At 33.7% G+C, this 26304-nt stretch overlaps 1 protein-coding gene across 2 annotated transcripts in view; it reads left to right on the top strand.

The window, feature by feature from the left end:
- Nucleotides 1-25161, top strand: part of SEPTIN7 (septin 7) — a 57384-nt gene extending 32223 nt beyond the window's left edge. For both annotated transcript variants that reach the window (XM_055420883.2, XM_055420882.1), the window contains exons 6-13: nucleotides 3868-3985; nucleotides 7277-7369; nucleotides 8391-8487; nucleotides 9727-9778; nucleotides 14078-14203; nucleotides 18674-18809; nucleotides 22959-23098; nucleotides 24096-25161. In XM_055420883.2, the coding sequence (XP_055276858.1) occupies nucleotides 3868-3985; nucleotides 7277-7369; nucleotides 8391-8487; nucleotides 9727-9778; nucleotides 14078-14203; nucleotides 18674-18809; nucleotides 22959-23098; nucleotides 24096-24135 (802 nt within the window). In that variant the 3' untranslated portion in view covers nucleotides 24136-25161. The remainder of the gene's footprint in view (nucleotides 1-3867; nucleotides 3986-7276; nucleotides 7370-8390; nucleotides 8488-9726; nucleotides 9779-14077; nucleotides 14204-18673; nucleotides 18810-22958; nucleotides 23099-24095) is intronic.
- The last annotated feature ends 1143 nt before the right edge of the window (nucleotides 25162-26304 follow it).

The following is a 26304-nucleotide window of genomic DNA, read 5'->3' as shown; positions in this document are numbered from 1 at the left end:
CATAGTAGAGGAGTTACGACCTTTCTACCTGGGTAGTCCCTGGATTCCCTCTTTAGAGGTTCTGTTTTTGGAGTAATTATATATTGTTCCAGCAGTGTATTTCCTGTGTCCCTTACCCCACCAAGTATCATCACTGAATAAAGGGTTAATTTGTGATTTCAGCTGTTGTTGCTTTATTTCCTTTGTTCAGTGGTTGGTAACTGATTTGGAACTTGAATATTTAAATGATGTTTTTACAAACCTTTTGAATTTTGGGTGCCACTTTGAAAAAACTGTCAGTTTTATATAGATTTTTTTTCTCTTAGAAATGTATATATATATATGTATTTTTAATAAATATTTGTCATTTGCCCTCTGTTCATTTTACTTATTTTGCTGTAGGCTTTGAGGTGTTAAATAGTTTTTTCCTCTTTATGTTTCATCGCTGAGTCGTGTTGGACTCTGCGACCCCATGGACTGTAGCTCCTCTGTCCCTGGGATTTCCCAGGCAAGAATATGGAGTGGGTTTCCATTTCCTTCTCCAGGGTATCTTCCTGACCTAGGGATCAAACCTGGGTCTCCTGCTTTGCAAATGGATTGTTCAGTGTCTGAGTCACCAGGGAAAGGTTTATCTTTTAGAAATTCTATACAGGAGTTTCCTTTGTGTTAAAAAAAAAAAAAATTAGATTTGTTAGAAAAGATGACCTGAAATAAAATTAAATGGATAGAGGAAAAATTTCCACCAGAATGTAATCTGTTGTGAAATAAGTGTTTTCTGTTGGCATTTTGTAAGCTTTTAAAATGTGTATTCTAGTTTAAAAGGGCAGAGGGTTTTATCAGGGCTTTTATAAAGGTTATATCTAAAGTTTAATTTTGTAAAAACTGATTTAATATTCTTCAGCCCTGTCATTTTATGTTTGAGAAGTTGACTTCCCTGATTTCCTTGTCATGGCTATTTTCGAGTATCTTTCTCTTGGAAAGTTGAAATAATAAATGTTCTGTAAATTGTTTTACTTTAAGTGTAAAATCTTGTTAACTTGGATTACAATTTAACATTTTATATTAAGATTCATTAAAATTATAGATTAACTGAATTCTTTTCTGTCACCAGTTTAATGAGGTGGTAGTGGTAGCAATTTAACTTTGTCCTGCATGTAATCTGGAAGGTAAACGGTAAAAATTTACAAATGTGAGATTTAAAAAAATATATAGTGGGAATAATTAAGTTTATTTATGTGCTCCATATTTCTCTCTTAAAATTTATTTATTTTTTGGTTCTGCTGGGTCTTCAGTGCTGCATGTGGGCTTTCTCTAGTTGTGGTGAACAGGGGTTACTCTAGTTGCAGTGCTTGGCCTTCTTATTGCAGTGCCTTCTCTTGCAGAGCATGGGCTTTAGGGCGTGCAGGCTTCGGTAGTTGTTACACATGGGCTAAGTAGTTTTGGCGCAGGGCCTTAGCTGCTCTACAGCATGTGGAGTCTTCCCAAACCAAGGATCAAACCTGTGTCCCCTGCATTGGCAGGCAGATTCTTAACCACTGAAACACCAGGGCAGTCCCAAATCTGAGACTGATTAACTGAGCCATGGCTTTTATATTTAGTGTTGTTATGTAATGATTGATGAAAAACAGGCAAAAACTTAAATATTTTCTCAAAATCAAAAGGTTTTTCAGTTACCATTAGTGAGATAAGGGTGCTGTTTATAGATAAATATAGTGTTATTCCAGCCACACACTCTTTCTGTAGTGCTCTCTGAATGCTAATATCAAAATTCAAAGGATTTAAGATGAGAATTAGAATTGAAGCTGTCTCATTTCTCCATATCTGCCTTCCTGCCTTCTTACCCTGTCTTTCTGCCAGTCAGCGCGTCACTACCACAAAGAAGTATAGTATTATTCATCAGTAAAAAAGGAGTACCTCATTAGTCTCTGGACTCCCCAATACACCCAACAGTATATATATTAAACTATAATACGCTAAGAGAACTCAAACAAGGGCTTTCTGTTTATTTTAAAATATTAGTCCATAAAACTTATAATGAAATTAGATCTTTATTCCATTTTCCTCATGTTTTATCAAAGCTAAGGAATACTGTATTTATATGCAAAATACTGCTGTTATCTTCATTTATTTTGTTAAATATTAATTTTTAGTCTAGTGTATTCTGCATGTGAGGAATAGCTGATTTTCATTACAGTTATTCAAAGATGTAAGGAAAATTACAGCAGCTTAGTTTTTTAGTCAGCACATATTTGAACAGCTTCTCAAGTGTTGGCACTGTACTAGATATTACGGAAGAGATGAATGAGACAAAGGCCTTTGCTCTTAAGGATCTTTTAGTGAGAAGATGGGAAGAACAAATACACAAGTAGGCAGTTACTATATGACAGTTTCAGTGTTGTGATTCCTTAGGCTTCTAGTTTTAGGTTGGAGAAGAATTCTCAGAGGATATGAGAACAGTAAGCTAGGTCCTAAAGGACAAATAGGAATTAGGCAAGCCAGCTAGAATGGGGATGGGAATGGAGTTGTTCCAGGCCAAGGCAATATGGCCAAAGTATGGTGATTTCAGGATATTGTGAGAAGTTCAAAAAGGCTGGCATATTGGAAATAGGAAGTAGCAAAAATGCTAAGGGATGCTGGGAGATGATGTCAGCTGAAGAGGTTATGTTTTCACAGGCTTTGTAGGCCACACTCACTTAAGGAATCTGGCTTTACTAAGGTTTTCAGTCTGGGAATGACTTGATCGGAATTGGATTTTAGAAACATCATACTGACTGCAGTGTGCGTGGTTTTGAGGGAAACTAGATAGATTCTTGTCATTATCAAAGTTTGGTGGCCTGAACTAAAGTAATGGAAAGGAGATAAATATATAAATATTTTTATTTGTTCAGCAGGTTCTGGTGAATTTTTGGAATGGATAAATAGAGAAAGTTTATCCAGTCTGAATCCTGGGTTTCAACTTTGAGTAACTGGATGGATTGATGTGTTACTTACTGAGATAGAAAGCATAGAAGGGGAGGGGTTATTTGGGGGTTCAGATGAACTTTTGATTTTGAGGTACCAAAATGGAATGTCCGAATAGTATATTTCCATCAGGTGAACACAAGCCTGCAACATAAGAATGAGATCTGGGCTAGGTGTAAAGACTTGGGAGTTATTGACCCATAAAGGATATTAGAAGTTGTTGTAGTTAATGATAAGCTCATAGAATGTAGAGAAGAAAAGACCTAATAGAGAATTCTGAGGCATGTACCTTTTAAGGGACTAGCTTACAAAGAGGATCCTGGAAATTACTTTAAGTGAACAGCTTGTGAGAGAGTAATGTTAGTGCTGCATAATTAAAAAATACCATTAAACACCACTATGTTTATGAGTTGGCTACTGCTAACTAATTATATTAGCAGCCTGAAAGTATTTGGTGACTTTAAAACTATAGTGGCGAAGTGGAGGCAATAGTTAGAGTGTAATGAATAAAAGGGATGATGAAGAAGATGTTCTTTTGAGTCCCTTCTCTGAGAAATATACTGGGTAACAAGAAGTAAAAGAGGATTGTAATTTTTCATTTAAAAACAAGACAGACTTCCCAAATTTGAGTGATAAGTAGAGTCTCTTGTAGGAAAGCTTATTAGGAGCCTTTCTGGATTTTCTGATTCTACTTTCGGGCCCACATGCTGTGACCAGGGTGTTAAAACACAGGAGTCAAAGCTTGCTTAGGCATTCCAGTGCTTCTTGAAATCCTGTTCTTCCTAACTGTTGCTGGCCCAATATACATCTTTAGAGAGTGTTTCTGATGAGTAAATGAAGTAGTTTCAGTGTATGTAATTTTAGCATTGGAATGTGAAAAATCTGTTCTCCCAAATTGGTCAATTTATTAAATATTGTGTATTTCAGACTTAAACCATTGGATATTGAGTTTATGAAGCGTTTGCATGAAAAAGTGAATATCATTCCACTTATTGCCAAAGCAGACACACTCACACCAGAGGAATGCCAACAGTTTAAGAAACAGGTAAGTAAAATGAGTTTGGGAATTCTTAGGATTCTAATACTATTCATGTAATTTGCAGTTTTTCATATTTTCATTATAATGTGTTATAGTGTGTTACTCCTGCTACTTTACTCTGTGTGTGTGGTTGTTTACATGTTGAAAATATTCTCCTGCTTTAGTTTTCTCCTAGGAGCTCACAAGTATTATCATAGTGCCCTTCAGTGTGTGTGCTCAGTTGTTTAGTTGTGTCCAACTGTTTGTGATCCCGTGGACTGTAGCCTGTCAGGCTCCTCGGTCCATGGAATTTTCCAGGCAAGAATTCTGGGTTGCTGTGCCCTCCTCCAGGGGATCTTCTGACCCAGGGATCAAATCTCTGTCTCTTGTGGTTCCTCTGTTGGCAGGTGGATTCTCTGCCACTGAGCCACCTGGGAAACCATAATGCCCTTATCCTTTGTCAATTTAAATAAGGTTATTTTAGATCTTTCTGTATAGCTTCCACCACCACTTGTGCCCACAGGCAGTCTCCCACGTTGCAGGCAGATTATTTACCAGCTAAGCCACAAGGGAAGCCCCATTTTAGATGTTTCTGTATAGCTTGTGCCACTGCCCCTCCCCACACCCTTTATAGAATTACTTTCCTAGACTGAATTCCTGGGGAGAGGATTACTTTTTAAGGGGTATAATTATTTTATTACCCCCTCCCCCATTTTGTCGTGGTACTTTCTCACTAAAACAGTCAAAATTCCTTTTATGACAGGTATGTTTGTTTCAGTGCCTTGCCAGCATTGTCCTTATTTTTTTTTTAAACTTTTTTGGATTAAGGTGGTACCTAATAATTTCTTTAACTTTCAATTTTCCAGAAAAGCTGAACATTTTAAAGCAGGGGTTTAGTGTTCCCTCAGTGTTGTATTTTTGATTGATTATACATTGTATTTTATGAAATGTAGGATCAGTTTCTGAAACTGCTTTCCTATTCTAGCAGCCAATTTTTAAATTTTAGGCCAGTGTTATGTCTTTTAAGAGCTTCCGTGGTGGCTTAGACAGTAAAGAATCTGCCTGCAGTGCAGGAGACCTGGGTTCGATCCCTGGGTCAGGAAGATCCCCTCGAGAAGGGAATGACTACCCACTCCAGAATTCTTGAGAATTCCATGGACAGAGGAGCCTGGCAGGCTACAGTCCATGGGGTTGCAAAGAGTTGGACACAACTGAGCATCTCGCACTGTGTGTCTTTTAAATTGAGGCTAAGTTGTATAATATTTTAAAATAGATTTTAGAGTTTATTATCTCTTACTGTCCTTCCAGTCTTTTGTAACAAAATACTTTGGTTCTTCATCTTTTTCAGTGTGAATTTTAGAATAACTTGAAAACTATTAGAAAAACAAAAACCTGTGGAAATGTGCTTTGAAATTGTGTTAAATCTGTATAAATTTTTAGAATGTTTTACTATATCATTTTTACTGTATCTGATATTTCTACCAGGAAATTTTTAATTTTACATTGATTAGCTCCATTTTTCTTTTGTAATTTGCTGTTTCTAAGTTCATATACTAATCATATAGTATTAGTAATATTTCTCTTTTAATTTGGAATTGTACTAAAAATGAAGAAATAAAAAAGGTGAATAAAAAGTGATCTCTGCTTCTAAATTGGTCACTTGCAGTGGTTGTCAGTTTACTTTTTCTTTATTTATTCTTTAAAAAAAAGCAGGGGAGTGGGTGTGGGTAGTGTTTAACCAGAGGTGTTTATCGGAGTCATGTAGAGAACTTTTTCAAAATGAGTTATTGGACCATAGCTCTACTAGTTGGTTTGTAGATTAAGATACAGCTTTGTATTTGTTATTGTGAAGATGCTCACTCAGGCTATTTTAATATACAGCCTCTGACTAAAAGCCATTCCTCTTAGAGCTAGCTACTAGTCTTTCTTTTTTCTTCTAATCGTGTCTCAGGTTGGCCAAAAAGTATGTTCAGAAAGCTTACCAAAAAAACCTGAATGAACTTTTTGGCCAACATTAGGTTGACATGTAATCTGACACCTCATCATTTATTCTTAGGTTTTTTTTTCTAAATAGATACATAACCCAGTTATAAAAGATATGTGGTCTTGTTTATTTCCATGGCAAGTCTGTCTGCTTGTAGCCATGTAGCACATTTTGTTTCAGGTCCCTTTACTGCTGCTGGGGACCCTGGTAGTGAGTGTAGCATTAAACTACCAGTACAGGCAGGGAGCTAGTTTCAGGTTTATTAGCCATCAGTTTGTTTGTTATAAGTTTGAATAGGGTAGGTATTCAACATTATTTGGATGTCTGTATTTTTATTTGAATTTAGAGTGATTTTGGACAAAATAAATTAATTTGAGGTCATTTCTGATGTTACTAGTAAGTTGTCTTTCTTTTTTTCTGTATTCTCATTGATTATTATTCATTAGCTTCTTAATTTCCAGGGCATGTTTTCTCCCTGTGTGCTTGCCTCATCTTTTATCTGTTGCTTCTTGATGTGCAAGGGTATTTTCTGATAAGTACACATTTTTTTCCCTAGAGCCAGTGCTATACTTAATTTCCTTTACTTTTGCTCAATTCTACTAAAAACTTTAGGTGAGTTTAAGCTCTGTTGATTCAACTGAATAAAATAGTTGGTAAGAATTTTTCTAAAGGTATCTCAGTCATTATAAATAAATGACCCAAAACCACTAGAGTAGAAATCAACTAGTGAAGCCGTTTCTGGAATCTTACCTCATTTTTAGAACTCTTTGGGTATTGTAACCTTATAAGTTTAACATTTCTGAAGCAATTGAATTTAGAGAATGGTTCAGTTCAGTTCAGTCGCTCAGTCATGTCCGACTCTCTGCGACCCCATGAATCACAGCACACCAGGCCTCCCTTTCTATCACCAACTTCCAGAGTTCACTCAAACTCATGTCCATTGAGTTGGTGATGCCATCCATCCATCTCATTCTCTGTCGTCACCGTCTCCTCCCGCCCCCAATCCCTCCAAGCGTCAGAGTCCTTTCCAGTGAGTCAGCTCGTCACATGAGGTATTGGAGTTTCAGTTTTAGCATCAGTCCTTCCAATGAACGCCTAGGATTGATCTCCTCTAGAATGGACTGGTTGGATCTCCTTGACTTATATATAAACTTTATAGAAAAAAAAAAAAAACCAGCATACTATTTTGGTTTTAAATTACATTTTGCATTGTTGAAAAACAGTAAAGGAACTAGACCTAAAGACTCAGGAATTTAAGAAGAATATAATAAAAATAAAGCTAATGTCTAAAATTATATGTGGTGCTTTTTTACTAATTTCCTCTTTCATCTTAGATAATGAAAGAAATCCAAGAACATAAAATTAAAATATATGAATTCCCAGAGACAGATGATGAAGAAGAAAATAAGCTTGTTAAAAAGATAAAGGTAGGTTCATTCCCATACTTATACTAACATGTTTTGGGGCCTTAGCAACACTATAATAGCTGCTGTAAAGACCAGAAATAGTAGTGTTTATAGGGACTTCCTGGTGGTCCAGTGGTTAAGACTCTGTACTTCCACTGCAGGGGGCCCAAGTTCAATCTTTGGTCAGGGAACTAAGAATCCCACATGCCATGTGGCATATATATATATAAATGTTTTTAAACAGTTGACTTAACAAAGTGAGATTATTGACTATTTAGTTCACCTTTATGATTAACTTTGTTGTTTGACTGTTATGTATAATAAAGCATTATATGAAATAGAGAGATAAGTAACAATTCTTGTTTTCAGATGGTTTTCAATGAACTGATTTCATATTTTATAATTTTCCCCCTTAGAAACAAACAGGTAATGGGAATGAAAGGAGAAGCATAATGAGAATACAAAGGATTTGCTCTTAAGCACTATTATGCTTATTCTTTAAGAACCAAAAATATATTTTATTTTGTTCTTTTATAAAAATCAATCAAAAATCTATTCCGACATAATTTTCTATATTTTTAACTTATAGTGGTTTCCTAAGTACCCTGGATCTAAAAATGATATATTGATTAATAACATTCTCTGCTTCTAGAGCTATTAAGGTTGATTTATGATCAAGTAGGCAAACTAGCCACAAGTATCATTTTTTTCCTTCTAGATGCCAATATATTTTTTACCCTTTTAAATTTTCCAGTATGAAACAGTTCTTTTTGGAATGATGCTTTAACAAATAATCTGATCAGTATATGCCTTAGTATTCTTAAATTTTAGTGAAAGTATAATTTTGTTTATTGTTTACATTGGTAACAATGCCATACAATGGCAATTTACTAAATAGTAATTGAAAGACCTGTAAAAGTGAATGCAAAAACTGTTGGGGTAATAATGTTTTTTGCTTACCTGTTGAGTAATGTAACATCTTTATTCTTGAATTTGTGAGGACTGCAGAGATGTATTTGAACAAGAATACTTTGTTTTATAGGACCGTTTACCTCTTGCTGTGGTAGGTAGTAATACTATCATTGAAGTTAATGGCAAAAGGGTCAGAGGAAGGCAGTATCCTTGGGGTGTTGCAGAAGGTAAGGTTTTCTTCAGTGAATGGCTTTTTATAAGATCTCACAAATGTTATAAAAAATTTGTAATTAGTAAGTAGTATAGTATGCATACTGCATTGATATAGTCTAGATTTTCAAAGATCTGAATTCAGTTTCGTTGAGCCTCTTCTCCTTATTAAATACATTCACGTTTCTCAGACCTTTCGTCCTGCTGTCTATCAGGAATCTTAATGTTGTAGTACTTTAGAAGACACTTGTCAGTATTCATCCTCTCACCTCTGCCCCACCATTAAGCCTATTCCTGTTTTCTTGTTTGAAAACACACTTACAATGCAGGGGTTCTTTATCTGGGGCCCAAAAATTGCTCCCAAGGGATCTAATAAACCTTCTGAAATTGAAAACAATTTTGGAGAAAAGGCCTATCATTTTTATCTGAGCCTTAATTGGGTCTGGGACCCTAAAGAATGAGAAAAACTGTCAGAAGCCCAATTAAAACGTTTGCGTTTTGCTTTCTTCAGGGCAGAAGTCAACTTCTTGGCATCACATCTTTAGAGCAAGAAAGTTTGCTATTAAGAGATCCTCTATACTAATTTTTTTAAGGAGTTCTAAACAGCAATATAATCTTAGTTATATAACTGAGTCAATTCTTGGAAGCCTTCTTGGCATTAGATATGTTTCCCGAAATTTGTGTTCATTATACTGGTTTATACTAATATTTAATCTCTAGTGTTATAGTAATTTGGAATGAAATTGAGTCATGATTATAATTTGTTGATATTACTTTGAAAACATATGTAATTTTTAGGATATTTTCCAAGTTAATGTTCTTACGAGTGACTTTCCCAACTAGAGATACTCTGCTCACTCTCAGCTCTTTTCATCACCATGTAACCTTCAGTTTCTGAGCTGAGACTTTAAAACTAGTATAGACCTTAGAAATCTGCACAGAGGGAATTACTTTGTATCTTTAGTTTTATGTTATCCCCCTCCAAGAGTATTCTTTTATTGATACATTAAAAAAAGAACATTAAAGTTTCTTGGCTTAGGTTTTCATTTTGGTTAACTTGAGGTTTTTCTAAAGTGATTCCTCACCCACCCTTGACCCCCAACATTAAAGTACTATTTTACAGTGTTAAAATCTTAATGAAACATTGATCTAAGGTATTTAATACTTTGTGTATTCTCTCATTGTTAACACCCAGTTTCCTTTGAAAAGAATGGGTTTAGTGGAAGTAATATATATGATCTGTTTTTTTTTTGTAGTTGAAAACGGTGAACATTGTGATTTTACAATTCTAAGAAATATGTTGATAAGGTAAGTATAAGCAATGATGAAAATAACACAGATTTTTCTTTCCTTAAATGTAATTAGTCTCAGATTTAGTTTTTTGTCTTCTATAAATTTAGCTAATTTAAATTGTTATCTTCATTCTAGCACTGAAGCAAGCACTGCCTAGAGACAAATTTGGATTATTTTGCCAGGGTTTTAAACTCTAGAGGAAAAATACAAAATAGGCTGTGTGGCTAGGGATATATAGGAAAGTGCGTCTTTCAATCATTGTACTTTGTGTTGTGGTTTAATACTGAAAGAAATATGAAAGTAGAAAGGAACAGGCTTTTGCTCCTCTTTAATGTGAAAAGCTTGTGGAAACTGGAAGAGAAGGCTTAAGTTTTAGGTTAGAAGCTGGACTTCAAATATTTAAAAGATAGATACACAGCCTAGTAGCTGGTGAGTGGAGCATTTTGTTACTGAAACACTGAAAAACTGATCTTCCTTCCAGGAGGGAAAGACATTAATCCTAAATTGTACTTTGTACATCTGATGAAAGAGAAGGAAAGCATGTGAAAACAGGACATTGAGTTAATTCTGATTAGAGGAACCAGGACCTGAATTAGAAAGTTAATAGCAGAGAGGAAATTCTGCAGAAAAAGTTGAAAAGACCCAGAGACCGGGAACAAAAAGAGGATCAAAACGAACCTCATTGTTTTCATGGAGAGATAAATTCCTTCCTCATGCTATTTCATACCCTTTTGCTCTTTTTTTTCTTCTCTCATCATGCTTGCTTCTCCAGACCCTCAATACATACTACTCTTTTCAGCCTCCAGTTTTAGATGTCCATCTTAAGTTGATGTCCCTTCATTTTCTACTTTCTACTTTCCCAGTATACAAGAATTTCTTTAGCTATGTAGAAGTGGCAGGAATATTAATGATAATTGGAAATCATGGAACAAGATCATTCTTAAAAGTGAGGGGGAAAATTTGAGTCAAACTGCTACCTCAAGAAATATACAAGAGATGGGAGTGAGTTTTGAAATTGAGATTGTCATGTAATTGATTTTTCTCAGAAGAACTCATGACTAGATGTCTTGATGAAAAGTAGATGATGGTGTTAATTCAGCCACAGCGGTTGCCAGGCCTCACACAGTGGGAGAAGAGCAAATGCACATGAAAGGATGTTCATCTCCCTTGGTTTTGAGAAAATAATGCTTCAGGTTCTATTACGATCTCTTTGCCTTCTCTTCCATTTTGAAAATGTGACTTCAGAAGAACTAATAATCTCTGATGATTTTATATATGTAAAGAATGTTTCATAAATATTAATTGCCAGTGTATTCCCTCTAATTTTATTATTTTCCTCAATTTTAAATCTATGCTACTTAACCTAATGCTTGAAGCAATGATAATCTTTAACTTTGTTTTACGTGTTTTTATATTTGCAATCAATATTTCCCTATGTACCTAAAATACTATAGAAAGTAAGACTAGTTACTAGCCAGACTTTGAACATTTGAAGGTATGCAGCTTCCTCTCTGATGAGTGGGACTCAGTAGTATACAAGCATTACAAGCAAATGAACCATTCCTACAGGAAAGCAACAAGACAGTCATACATGTGTGGAAATATTAAAAATTCTAAAATTATGTAATATTACATAATTTATATATATAATATATATAAGTAGATATGTCTATGATGATAACATTTACATGTATTCAAGAAATTCAGAGTAAGTATTAAGTGGTATATTTTCACGGAGCAGAACCAGATAGAGAAGGATTTATGAAAATAGTTGCCTTAAGATGGATTAAGACAAATAGAGTCATCAGATATTTATTTGTGGGAGTGATCCTACTTAACATTTTGATCAAGTAGAATGAAGATATTGTCTTCAACTTCTTGAGGTAGATGGTTATGCAATTTTGCTTAATAAAAATTTCATTTATTTGTTAAATTTGTTTTAGCACACTTGTTTTTTCTTTGCTAAGGCATAAATGTTCACTTACACTTCTGCTAGATGTTTACTTTGCCTCTTAACATAATTTTTCATTTGTAGTCTTTGAAATGTGTAAAATATCCTTGATAAATATACTTGGAAAATAAATTTAGGAATATTTTACTTTATTACTTTTCCTTCTAAGTTCAGAGGAGAGGTAAGGTATATGTTATGTAGCTCACGTCTTTATGATGAAGTCACCTAGTAGATATTTAATAAATACTTGAAGGAAATATCAATGCCAATATTCCATATGTCTATGAGTTCCAAGTAAGCAAAATCCTGCAGGTTAAAGTCAGGAGTAGTGGTTGCTTCTAAGAAAGACCCAAGTTCAAAGCTATGTCATTTTGCTAATTTAGAGAACTGACTGTTGCAGGCAAAGCAAGGAAGACAGTGGAAAAGAGGAAAACTTGATAAAAATAATTTCAGGATGTGGCAGTAGACACTGCCAAAATCAAATGGAGGAGGAAAACAAAAGGAATGAAGAGAGTGGTATAGTATCAGCAATCAGAAATGGAAAAGATAAATAAAATCAGGAAACTGTGGAGAAAACTATATTACTAATTATTTTAAGTATGGAAGAATGAGTTGATTTTTAAAAGAGTAAAGTAAAATGTGTTTAATTAAGTGGAAATAGAGACTTTTATAACCTGAAAAATACCAGAACCAAGTAATCATACAGAAAGGTAATTTTAGTGAAAGGGAAAAATCTTTCATTATCTAAAGTGTTCAATGACATTAACGAAAATAGTTTAACAGCTAATTAATAAGTCCACCTTATTTTATATATCTTGTATTTCAGCTACTAAGTACCTCAGGTCCTTTAATGATTTTTTAATGATGCATTGATGTGGTAATATATGATATTTAAAATTACAAAAAGATTGTCTAATACCGGTACAGTTATTTTTTTTTTTATTATTCTCTACTTAGAGAAATTGAAAAAAGTAATGTGTCCTAGAAAATCAACAATGTTTATCACATCTCAGCTCCAAATCAGTTTTTTGCAGGACCCTTTATATGCTCTGTGGCAAGAGTGCAAAAGGTGATGGCACGTTTTTTGTAAAAGGGGATGTTTACAGTATAGTTGAAGAGGTTATATGCTGTCACCTATCACATATACTGGTACATAGAAAAGACTGGCAGCCATGGAGAAGGTTATCTTGGGTTAGAGTGGCTTGACTTCACGACTGCCAGGAGTGCTCCCAAAGCAGAATGGAAGAACTCTGAAGTTCAAAAGTCAGTGACAAATTCACTCCCAATCATTGGATATGCTCGGAGTAAGAAACTGTCTGACTTGACAGAAGTAGAGAGGGATAGAGCTTTAGATAACTCCAGTGGCCAAAGAAACTGTATATTCATCGAGGGGCAAGTATAAAGGACAATGAGGCTTGTGGAAAACCACTCTTAGAAATAGGAGGAGTAAATTATCAGAGAACTGCACAAAAATGTCCAGTAGAGGATGAATCATAGTAATTGGCCGTCATAAAAGGGAAAAGTAATAGTAAATGTTTCTTGGCTATCAGGGAGAATAAAAACAGAGTAACACCTTTATGTTTGTCTCTCATAAGGGAGTTTTGGTAAAGCGGTAGAGATGAAAGATAGGGGATGGATGATGGCAAAAAGGAAGATAAAATGATACAGAGTACTGCCACACCATGTATATCCAAGAACATTGCATTGGGAAAGGATACAGTAGAGCAGCTCACAGGAGTCTTTTAGCATCTTGAAACACTGGGAAATGGTAAAGTTGTCTCATGTATAGGTATCTCCTATATATTGATTTCATGTATCATAGATAATGTCTGCTATGAGCAGACATTCATTTAACCAAAATACCACATTTACCGGACAATTGGAAAAAACAGGAATCTATTCAAAATTAAAAGTTCCCAGTTTGAATCCAACTTGATATGTAATCTATGTATTCCTATATATTAACCTGAATAAAAACTCAAATATTAGTAATATTAAGGAAATATTAAGGAAAGCAATTTCTTTTAGGTTTGTGAACTTCAATAGGAACTAATCTGCCTTTCCTTCTCTAGTAAAATAAAATATATACTATAAAGGTAAATGCTCTTCTCTAGCAATGTCATTCTTTAGTAAGTGCTTTGGGAGAATTAATGGCTTTTAAACTTTAATTTGGAACTTAAATTTCCATTAATGTAAAGTTAGCTCATTGTATCTTGCTCTCCCTTACATGTAAGTGAAGACAGGTAAATGCTGTCTTCCTTGAAAAGTTTCAAGTCTGAATTTTTTGTCTGCTAAAATTTTGAATTTACACCAAAGCTTTTTTAATAGAAGCAAATTCTTTATGTGTCTTTTATTTATGACAGAACACATATGCAGGACTTGAAAGATGTCACTAATAATGTACACTATGAGAACTACCGCAGCAGAAAACTGGCAGCTGTGACTTACAATGGAGTTGATAATAACAAGAACAAAGGGCAGCTTACTAAGTAAGTGTACATCGATTCCTCCAGGATGGTATTAATTATTTAGTAAAAAATCATATTATTTCATTGCCATCAAATTCCTCTTGGCTACTCAGTAGAAAATTGGAATAGTGTTCTTTATGGGCTTCCCTAGTGGCTCAGATGGTAAAGAATCTGCCTGCAATGCAGGAGTCTTGGGTTTGATCCCTGTGTTGGGAAGGTCCCCTGGAGAAGAGAATGGCTACCCACTCTGGTATTGTTGCCTGGAGACTTCCACAGAGGAGCCTGCTGGGCTACAGTCCATGAGTCACAAAGAGTCGGATACAACCGAGTGACTGACACTTTTACTTTTTCATACATTGTTTTTTTTTAGACATAATGCTATTGCAAATCTAATAAAGTATAGTATAAACATAACTTACATGCCCTGGGAAGCCAAAAAGCTTGTGTGATTCACTCTATTTCTATATTTGTTTTGCTTTATTTTGATGGTTAAGTTGTGGTTACCTTTTTCCCACATGTTAATTTTAGTTTTCTATAGCCTTCTCCATCTTTATCAATAACTGAATTCATAGAAATGACTGAAAATACAGGTTTCCAAAGGGTAATGCTCATATCTCTTTTGGTACATGACAAAGTTTTCATTGATCTAAAGATACATAAAGACAGTTTTCTGAAATCCCCCCCTCGTTTTTTAAAATTACATCTTTTACTCTTATTCATGCATCCTTTCATGAAAATATGATAATGGTATTTTATTTATGTTTAGTTTTATCACTTGGCAAAATAAAATGTTGGTAACTGTTGACCAAAATGTTTGGAAAATTTTGTTGCTGTTTGAAATCCTTAATTTAACTGAAATTCTTCTGGAAAATGCTATATGAAAATTACCACATGTTCGTATACATAGTGACCTACCAAACCACCAAACTAAGAAGCAAAAGCATGTAAATGGACTTGCTTAATGAGTTCTTCAGGAAAGACCACATATAATTTAAATGAAATTTGATTGTCTTTTCGTTACGGTCAAAATGTGATACATTTGAGCATTTATACATTTATACAACCAAAATGTAGGTCATATAACACAACCACAGTAGGGGCTTAGGTCAGCCTTAAATGTGGTCTTTGCTGTGTTTCTGTTATTGGTCACATGAAAAGGGTAAGTCATTTTTCAGGATCCCCTTGAAAAGATCCCTAAAAGAAGCTAAATTGCATCTTTGAGGATTTAATTTGATGTTCAGGTTATGTTGGCCTGTTTTTTAAAAAATCTTTTACCAGGTCTTTTTATTTTTTTGATTGAGTTACATTGAATTTCTCTGACAAGTTTAAGTTTATAAGCTTTAGCTTGTTTATGTGTGTCAACAAGCGTTTTCATTACAAAGTGGGCAGACAATGAAATAATTCAAATGGTTTTTCTAGCTATCTAATAAAGTTTCACTTGAAAAAATGTGATGACAAAAAGTTATCTTTTTTCCTGTTTTCTACATTATAAACACATTTTTGTATTATAGTTTTCTAAATAGCACTTTAATAAAGATGAATAGAATTGAAATGCTAATTAACAATTAGATTTGCAAAATCATTTTGACTGGTAAGAGTCTTCAAAAAATTAATTTTTTATATGTGTGACCATTTTCTTATAATACTGGAATATCACTCTTGGTTAGGAGGCAAGTATTTTTACAAGGCTGAAAGACAGAGCACCTCAAGTGTGAAATATTGAACATCTCTTTGAAAGTATGCATGTGTAAATAGATTTAGAAATTTGAGCAGACTGTCAGAAGATAGTTGCATAGCATATTTACTTTCATAATGATTTGGTATAGGGATTACTAACGGAATTTGGAAAAGAAATTAACTATCTTAAACAAATTTGGCCATAAACTTTTGTTTTTGGAACGTGAAAGTTGCTCAGTTGTGTCCGACTCTTTGGAATCCCACAGACTATACAGTGCATGGAATTCTCCAGGCCACAGTACTGGAGTGGGTAACCTTTCCCTTCTCTGGGGGATCATCCCAAACCAGGGAATGAACCCAGGTCTCCCACATTGCAGGTGGTTTCTTTACCAGCTGAGCCCCTTTATTATAAAATCTGTGGATTTGCTTTTAATTGCTACTTTCATTAGGGTTTACTGTAAGTGTGCTTTGTTGTTGTTCAGTCACTAAGTTATGTCCCACTTGTGTGACAGCATGGACTGTAGCCCTCCAGGCTCTTCTGTCCATGAGATTTCCCAGTCACGAATACTGGAGAAGGTTACCTTTTTCTTCTCCATTTATGTGTGCTAAGTCTCTGTATTTTTTGTTCTTTTAGATATGGCACACTTGAAGACATTTCATTTGTTTTTCCAAAGACATAACCAGTTTTAGTATATAAAGATTTTTAATATTTAAAAACAAATTTTAAAACATCAAAGCTCTACAATATTCTGTTTTCCTCCAAGAGTTATTTAAATGATAATTTAGGTGACAGTGTTCCACTTGTAGTAAGGTGATAGGTAGCCTTTTCATGTGCAGAGTGTACTAGAAATTCTTTACATTTATATGGATTGGCTTATTCCTCCCAAGGATGAAATTAAAGAGTTTTTTATAGATAGGTTATTATTAGTGGGAATATATATTTAACTTTAAAATCACAATTCCATCTGAATTTTAATTTATTTTTTAAATTCTAGTGTTTACTTATAATTTATTTAATGTTTACAATATATTTTCAAGTTGCAGCAGTGTTGTCGGATAGTCTTAAGTTGCTTAACATATTCAGTTATTTAAGATGGCCAATTCAAAAATCGTTTTTAAGAGTATTTTTTTCCTAGAGCCTAAAAATGTTTTGGAGAATGGCAGAAGTGAGTTTTATAGAAATCAAACAAAAGCTTTGAACCCGTACTAGAAAAAATGCTTGTAAAAACACACACGTTTGTTGTGTGATTTCAGGACATTCATTGACACTCTGCCCAAGAGATTTGAGGCCCCTATATTAAAAATACTTGCCATAAATATATCAGCTTTTAGTGAAATAATGATATTTACATTTTAAAATTTATTCCAGCTTATCTAGCTTTTTGAATGTTGATTTTCTGGACATGAGTTTGAGTGTACTCCGGGAGTTGGTGATGGACAGGGAGGCCTGGCGTGCTGTGATTCATGGGGTTGCGGAGAGTCGGACACGACTGAGCGACTGAACTGAACTGAACTGAACTGAATGTTTGGTTTATTTTCATTTTCAAAACTTCTGATTAATTGTTTAATTATTAAAACATACTGCAGGTTTGTTCTTTTGATGAAGAAATATCCTTCAGTTAAGTAACATTTTGTTCTAATTTACACTGGGTGCAAAAACAGATCCTCTTGGTCACAGTGGTACATCACATTTTTGTCTTTCCTTTTTGCTAAGAAAAATCAGTAAGCAGTGTTCTTTCTGTCTGTTGTTCATTTAATATATTCCATCTGTCTCTTGTTCTCCTCCTTGATAGGGAAGAATAGTGCTATGATGGTCAGAAATATTGAGCCTCATAAAGAGAGAAGTCACCATAATCAGAGTGTGTCAAATCAAGATTAAAGTGACTAGCCTTGAAGTTATAGATGAAATACAAAGCCTGATTTTGTTTTTAAGACATAATTTAATTTTTTTAACCACTTTATTCATTTAGGTTTGCAATTAAATAGTCAAAGCTTGTTTTTGTGGAAGCACAATATACATGTTTTATCAACAAAGTCAGAAAAGGGCCTGCCTATCTTTTAAGCTGTCCCAGTGTATTTGAATAGGTTTTTAGAGATTCTGAAGGCCACAGAGCCCACATTCCTTTCTTCTCTGGGACTGTGGTAGGTTACTGATACTTTGCCATTCTCTTTTCTCTATAAGTATACTAACTTTCACATAAAGCATATTTGTAGTATTTTTCAACATAAAATTTTGGAAAACAGTGTGCAGAGATTTGAGTCTGTGGACTAATAGAGTGAACTACTTTTTAATGTCTGTCTCCTGGCATTTCAGAAATGTTAGGATATTCATTTGCTTCTGATTCTCTCTTTTTCTGCCTCCCTCCCTGCTCCACCTTCATTAACTCAATACCATTTTTCATATTACAATTTTGTTTAGAAATTAATTTTGTTCTAGTTTTTCTTTTTGAGAATATATTTAGAGAATGTGTCTTTTCTATTTTCCGTCTATAGTCTGTTTTTCTTTAGATTTGATATGCATTAGGTTTAGGGAGACTTCAAGTTAAGCTTCATGGAAAGAAGTTCTAGATTGTGAATATTTAGAAATTTTAAAAGTTTCTGAAGAATTTTTTCATATGTTCATACATAAAACTTCAAATCTGTGTTTTGTGTTATTTAACATGGTGTCAGAATAATTAAAAGCTTATTTTGAAGCTTGTTTTAAAAAAACAGAAAGCAGAGAATTTAGTAATGGCATACAGCAGCTGTTTCAGAGTTTTGTATTACACTTTTCATTTTTAGACATTTAATGATTATCTTTAATGTTCATAACAGGAGCCCTCTTGCACAAATGGAAGAAGAAAGAAGGGAACATGTAGCTAAAATGAAGAAGATGGAGATGGAGATGGAACAGGTGTTTGAGATGAAGGTCAAAGAAAAAGTTCAAAAACTGAAGGACTCTGAAGCTGAGGTAATTAACCATATATTTTCGCCTTTGACAAAATACTCCTTTTCAAAATTATGTCTTAAATAAAATTCATAGATAATGTAACCATTCTATAGATTTTTTTCACGTGTAATATGCAAATTTAATGTGTCTGTGTGTGTTCAGTAGCCTGCCAGGCTCCTCTGTCCATGGGGTTTCCCAGACGAGAATGTTGGACTGGGTTGCCATTTCCCCCTCCAAGGGAGCTTCCCAACCCAGGGATTGAACCCTCATCTCCTTGTCTTCTGCATTGGCAGGCAGAGTCTTTACCTCTGAGCCACCTGGGAAGTCAATATGCTAATATAATTTAAATGGAGAAATGAATGCAAGCATTAGCATTATGTTTACAATAATATATTTTTTAATAATGTGTTTAGATACAAGTATACTTGGTAGGAAGACATAGTAGAATACCTAAAGTAAATTTTATTAGCTATAGTTAACAAATTATGAGAAATGAAATTTTAAGCCTTTCCATATATTCGGTATAAGAAAGTAACAGAGTTTTGGGTAGATACAAGAATAAAAAGTAGCTTTAGGATAGTTAATAATCGACCAAACTTACTTGCATATGAATGGAGAAAGAAAGAACCTTAATTAAACTATGGTCATGTTGTGATAAATTACAGATAAAGAGGACGAAATGAAGGAATGTGATTTTTGTAGATGAGTTGGGCCTTATGTAACCCTAGTGTCAGTGTAATTCCATTGTTGAAAAAATCAAGTAGGGTAGTGACAAAGCATTCCTGCAAACCGTTCTACTACCTTAGAATCCCTCTACATGTTGAAGCATATATTTAGTTTCTATTAAAAAGATCATGAAGACATAACCGTCTATAAGTGATAAGAAATAAAAGATGGAGAAAAAAAGCACTTAACACAAGAATCTATAGAGTAAGTATTTGGCTTAATGTCCAAGAACAGTAGAAGAAACTATAGGTAAACACAAATCAGCAATTTCAGTATGATGTTTTCTCAGCATAGATTGATTATCATTGTGCTGAAAATTACTTTTAAATATGTAGGATGACATTAATATGAAATACTTTTAAAAATGTTTTCATTGGAAGATAATTGCTTTACAGTATTATCATACATCAACAGGAATCAGTCATACATATGAAATACTTTAAAAATTACTTTAAATAAAATTCTTTGGTTAAATGTGGATCCACTAATATAATAATATTTGTATTTAAACATATTAAGAAGAGATTCAGATTCAGTTTGTTACATCCTTACAGTTGATCTCTTTGCTTTTGTAATTAATTACTGCATAAAATACATAAGCTTTCTTTGACTAAATATATGTTTAGTCATAATCTAATAGTATGACAAAAGTAATCCATTGAGTAGACAGAATGCAGAGTATTCAGTAGTTTTGAGGAAGTGTTTTTATTCCACATTAGATTTCTCTTAAATTACTGAGCTTTTCATATAATCTCTTATCACAAAAAAAGTTACTTCCACTACTGTTAGATTTATAGTATATGTTTAATTCAGTGGGGATATAGAATAGCTCCTCCAGGTTTAAGATTGCTAGCTCCGCAGAAGTAGTATCTTGGGCAACTGTTATTAAAATGACATTTAGGAGATTAAGGTTTTTTTATTAATTAGGTTTTTATTAAATCTATCCATTTGAGTCTCTGCCCCTTCACCAATTAATAAGTAATCTGGAAAATCCCTATCAGAAGGTAAATAAAAACAGGAATAATCAAGAGTTTGCATTATCTCCACATTTAGGTTTCGATGAAAATCTAAAAGGAGTTGAATTTACATTTGGAATAGACATATTTTAGGGTCTCCTCCTAAGAGTAAATGTCATAAGCAATTATGATACTTTAGTTATAGAAACTTTGAGAGCTTTTATGATTACTGTGAATGGTGAAAACAGAGTTTTGTAACACTTAACTACTTCTTGAAGAATAGTTTTTATTAGCATTGAAAGAAACTGTAAAGTGATGTGGGCCAAGTTTCCCCTGATTCTGTAAACCATATAAGTATATAAATATGAAGTCTATTTGCTGCTGCTGCTGGTAAGTCGCTTCAGTCGTGTCCGACTCTGTGTGACCCCATAGACAGCAGCCGACCAGGCTCCGCCATCCCTGGGATTCTCCAGGCAAGAACACTGGAGTGGGTTGCCATTTCCTTCTCCGAAGTCTATTTAACCTTGTATAATACTGTTTTCTCAAGTGCTAGATATATTTGTTTGGGGCATAGCTGCTAATATCCTGCAGCACAGTGTATTAGGCACAGTACTAAGCATCTTTCATAGATTATGTTATTTAGTCCACACCACAGCCCTACAAGGTGGATATTATTGTCCCATTTCCATTTTTTTACATGAGAGGAAAGATAAATTAACTTGGTCAGTGCTGCTTAGCTGTAAGTCATTATTTTAATGCACTTAACGGTGCTCTTAATCCTGGACAAGTCTGCAGTCATGTATCCACAATTTCCAATCTTTAAAAGCTCTGAAAACTGCAAAGCCAGAAACAGAACTAACAGTTGTACCCCTATTTGATGTGAATATTTATATACTTCGCTGCAAAAATCAAGAATGTGTTTGATTATAGATGCTACCTTAGATAGCCCAGGTGTTGTTTTGTAAGTATAGTAAATAGACCTTTCTGAGTAGAATTGGCTTTCAGAAATCTGAAAAATTCTCGACTATGTAATACATCTAACCTTAAGAATTTCTAGAAAGTGAAGGATTGTGACCTGTACTTTTAACCTACATGCAGTTGACACACAAGAAAATGTGTATGTGATAGAAAGGTACAGATAAAAGAGTGATGAACTCTTGTAAACCTACAGTCCAGTTTAAAAAATAAGGCATCATCAGTTCATTTGAGGCAGCTCTGTGTCTCTCCCCTATTGTATCCCTCTCTCTCCTTCTCAGAAGTAACTGTGCTGGACTGTGTGTATATAATTCCCTTCCATTTTCTCTTTTTAATAACTAAAGGCATTTCCCTGTGTTTCTATTTTCTGATATTTTCTTAGTAATGTGTTTGCTATCATCAGGAAGATGTTACTTCAAATTTGATTCATGTTTGCTTAAATATATCTTAGATGGTTTCGTTTTGTAGGAACTGTATGAAATATTTGGAATAGAAATGAATATGAAGTCACTTTGTGGGTTTATGAAGTAACGAAGAAAACATTGTATGCAGATTATCCAAATTCAAGATGTTAACTCATTGATGTAATACAGTCTTTAACGAACATAATTCCTGGACATCTGAAAGTTTTTAATGAATAGTTGTTAGTTATTTGATGTAGTTAGATAGTTAGATTTATTTGTTTATTTTTTGCTGTGATTGTTTTCCACAGAAATGGATTGACTAGTGCCTAAATGGTCCACTAGATAAGCTCTTTAGTTCTGCAGTTATTTTGCATGTGTTTTTTATCTTTCAGCCAGAATTCTTTGCAGCATTAATTCTCAATATAGAAAGAACCATCTGTTTCAGAATCATGGGAGCTTGTTGAAAACGTGGATTTCTAGACTTAAAAACCCAGAAATTCTAATTCAATATGTCTGGTTAGGTCCAGGATTCTATATTTTTAACAAGCGTTTAGGGGGTTCATACGAAGACTGACATTTGAGAACCACCGCTTTATAAGAATCCAGGGACCTTATCTCCTCATCTTTTAACACTTATATTCTTAGCTATTTGCTTTCTTTTCACTTGTCTTTTTTTCTTAAACTTGGAATTATGAGACAGGTTCAGATCCTGGTTCTGCCACTTTTGGCTAATGACTTTGGACAAGTGACATAAACTCTGCAGCTGCAACTGTTCGCTCATCTAGGAGTGGGAACAGTGGTGTCTCTTCTGCCCAACTTCCTACATGTTTGTGAGTAAGGAAAAATGAGATGATAAAGTGCTACACAACTGTAGCTTATTGTACTTTTTTTTTTAACCCCTTGTTTCCCAAGGTTATTTTCTTTGGTCACTGGCATTTTGGGTGGTAAGTCCTATAGAAAGAGGATTTTTAGACAGTGCTTTCCACATGGTACTCTGAATTTATAGCATACGAACTGAATGCTCAGCTTTTTTAACATTAGTCTGCCTGGATGAAATGTATTTCTGATTTCTCAAACAGTTTTATTTTATGTATTATGCTCTGAACTAGCTCCAGCGGCGCCATGAGCAAATGAAAAAGAATTTGGAAGCACAGCACAAAGAATTAGAGGAAAAACGTCGTCAGTTTGAAGATGAGAAAGCAAACTGGGAAGCCCAACAACGTATTTTAGAACAACAGAACTCTTCAAGGTATCTAATATCAGATTCCCAAGAAATATGTGTATTAGCTTTAAATAATTATTTTCCTATTTATTTTAAAAAATTAATATTTTAAGACATTGTCATACATCCCAAGCACAAATTATTTTCCCAGATGAATATTTTATATAGATTGATGCACTCTATTATAACAGTATTTTTTCCACTGTAAACATTTTCGTGACAATAATCTTCATAATTATTATTTAGTACCTTCATAACATTCTCTTCAGTTGACTCACCATAATTAGTTGTTGACCTTTTCCTGTCAAATATTGGACATAATGGTTGTGTGTAATTTTTGGCAAACATAGAAAGCATTGCTGCAATGTTCTCTTTTATACATTTAGAGGTATATTTTTATTGTGTTGGATTATTTCATTAAGATTAAGTTTTAGGTACCTAGTTTCTAATGTGGCTAGTTACTCTTAATTTACTCAAAAATCGGGTAGTCTTTGTACTTTGGTCTTCTTCTTTTCCTTATTAGTCCCATTTAAAACTGAAAAGTTGCATCCCTGTAAGGATTCTGCAGTTTACCCTCACTGCTAAACATTTTCAAGTTTAGACATTTGTTCGGTAACACTATGCTTCTATTAACTTTCCCCCTAAGAAAGACGAAAATTTATTTGTGAAAAAAAAGCATTTCAGAATGCAGATGGCTGTAGGAGAAAAGGATACCTTACTTGATGTCAGTTGACCTATTTTGATTTGTACTGTTTCATTTAGGAAAAATTGTTTTTGTATAAAAAATGGGTTTTTGTCATATTTTTTACTGTTTGTCTTGGAATTTTGTCAGATATTTGTCTAAGAAGATATTATAGATTAGCATTGTCCTTATTGTTAACTTCTAAATTTTCTAATTTTAAAATAAAAATATAATACAGTTGAAAATCCAACACAGTTGTAGTTGGTTTAGCTATTGCTATCATATGTTATCTATGTTTATAAAGTAGTTACTCATTTCGATTGTTTTCATTCACTCATTTAGAACCTTGGAAAAGAATAAGAAGAAAGGGAAGATCTTTTAAACCCTCTATTGACCACCAGTTACGTATTAGTTGCCAATATGCCAGCTTGGACATCAGTGTTTGTTGGATCCGTTTGACCAATTTGCACCGGTTTTATCCTTAATGATGGATTTAACAGCATGACAAAAATTATTATTATTATTTTTTTGTTCTTGATGGAGATTAAGATGCCTTGAATTGTCTAGGGTTGTTGTGTACTTAGAAACTAACAGCTCTAAGTACCTTTCCTACATTTTCTTTTCTTTTTTTATTAAACAGATGTCTTCAATTTAATGCAAGAAAACATTTTACTGTTGTACAATCATGTTCTGATGGTTTGATTGTTTACAGGATATTCCAAAATAAAAGGACTCTGAAAGGTTTCATTGAGGATAAATTGCCATAATATGATGCAAACTATGCTTCTTTATGATAATTATAATACAGAGGTTCCATTCAATGCAGCATATACAATAATGTAATTTAGTCTAACACAGTTGACCCTATTTTTTGACACTTCCATTGTTTAAAAATACACATGGAAAAAAAAACCTATATGCTTACAATGCACCTAGAGCTTTTTTATAACAACCTTTTTTTTGTTTGTTTGTTTGTTTTGAATTCTTTAAATATATATTATTCTCATTTAGTACCCTCTTTAGCCAGAATCTCATTACTGCTTCATTTTTGTAATAACATTTAATTTAGGTATTTTCCATATATTGGCCCTGCTAAAAAATAGAATATAGCATCTTTCATATGATAGGAACCAACAAGGAAACTTTCCTTTAATTCCCTTTTTACACTTTATGGTAAGTAGCAGGGGGGAAAATGCATTTATAGATCATTTCTAGGCAAAATTGTGAAGCTAACAACCAACCTATTTCTACCTATGTGCAGTCTCTTATTTTACTAGAAATGGGAATCATGGCCTCTTGAAAAGAAAAAAAGTCACCATTCTGCATTTAGCTGTATTCATATATTGCATTTCTGTATTTTTTGTTTGTATTGTAAAAAATTCACATAATAAACAATGTTGTGATGTAATTGAGTGTGGGGTCTTAAATATTCTACAGTTGATAGAAAAGACTATAGAGTATGTTTGGGAAGAAACTTTTCAATTTGAATTTGCGTTCTCCATGATTGTAACTCTTTTCTTTTGTTTGTTTCATTTAGAATGCATTTGTGCTGATTTTCTTATTTATGGAATATAGTATCTATCTACTTATTACTGTCTCCTATTAACACATTTCTCTGAGAACAAGTTTCAGCTCACCAGGTGAAGTCTCAAGTCCTTGGACTGAAATTTTTTAACTGGAAAAGAGAGTGGTATAATTTCTTTTCACTAAAGTCCAATGATAAGAGATTTTAACAGAAGGCTTTGTGATATTTTAATGATTAATGCAACACAGTTTGTAACTTTAAAAGGTTTCACCATGTCTTTTGATGATCCTGTCAGAAGGAAGTAACTAATTATGATGATTACCCAATATTTTTGTTGACATTAGAAGCTGAAGGGTTTAAATAAAACAGGATGCTTAAAAGATCCTTGTTGCTTTTCAAAGATACATAGCTATAAAGTGTGGAGCATATTAGGAAGATCATTGACTTTACAGAATCTTGACTTCACATGTAAGTTCATTCTGGGATACTATTTTTAAAGCAGATCTTATGAGGCATTAAAAACATGATTTAAGATTACTGCAGTAACAATTTATCCTTATTTGTTGGCCATCACTAGTTAAAAGATTATCTTTGAAAATACAGTGCTTTCTGCTGTGTGTGTTTGTGTGTTTTAATTGGCTGTTACTCCAAGACCAGAATCAGATATTCAGAAATAACTGTAAGTAAATATGCAGAGATATCTTTTGTTTGGTTTGGTTCTTATAATAGAGATTTGGTTAATGCCCCTAACCAGAAAAGTTTGGTTTTAGGAAAAATAACTTACTGAATTTGGAGACTGCAAAATCAGAAAGTTTATATTGACCACCTAACTGGTAAGTACTACTGCTTCTAGTTCTCTTAGGTGCCATTTAAAAATTCGATATGCATTGTGATAACTTTGTAAAGTCACCTTTATTCTATTACTCTAGTGAAAACTTTCAGAAGTTTTTGTCTGTGTCATGGCGAAGGTTTATCTGAATCTGGTGTAGGACCCGTGCAAAACTTGACCGACCGGGTCTTTTGATG

Source organism: Moschus berezovskii, chromosome 3 (assembly GCF_049115385.1).
Source record: "Moschus berezovskii isolate FMDL1 chromosome 3, NW_MosBer_1.0, whole genome shotgun sequence".
NCBI lineage: Eukaryota > Metazoa > Chordata > Mammalia > Artiodactyla > Moschidae > Moschus > Moschus berezovskii.
This window is presented reverse-complemented; position numbering and strand designations above follow the sequence as displayed.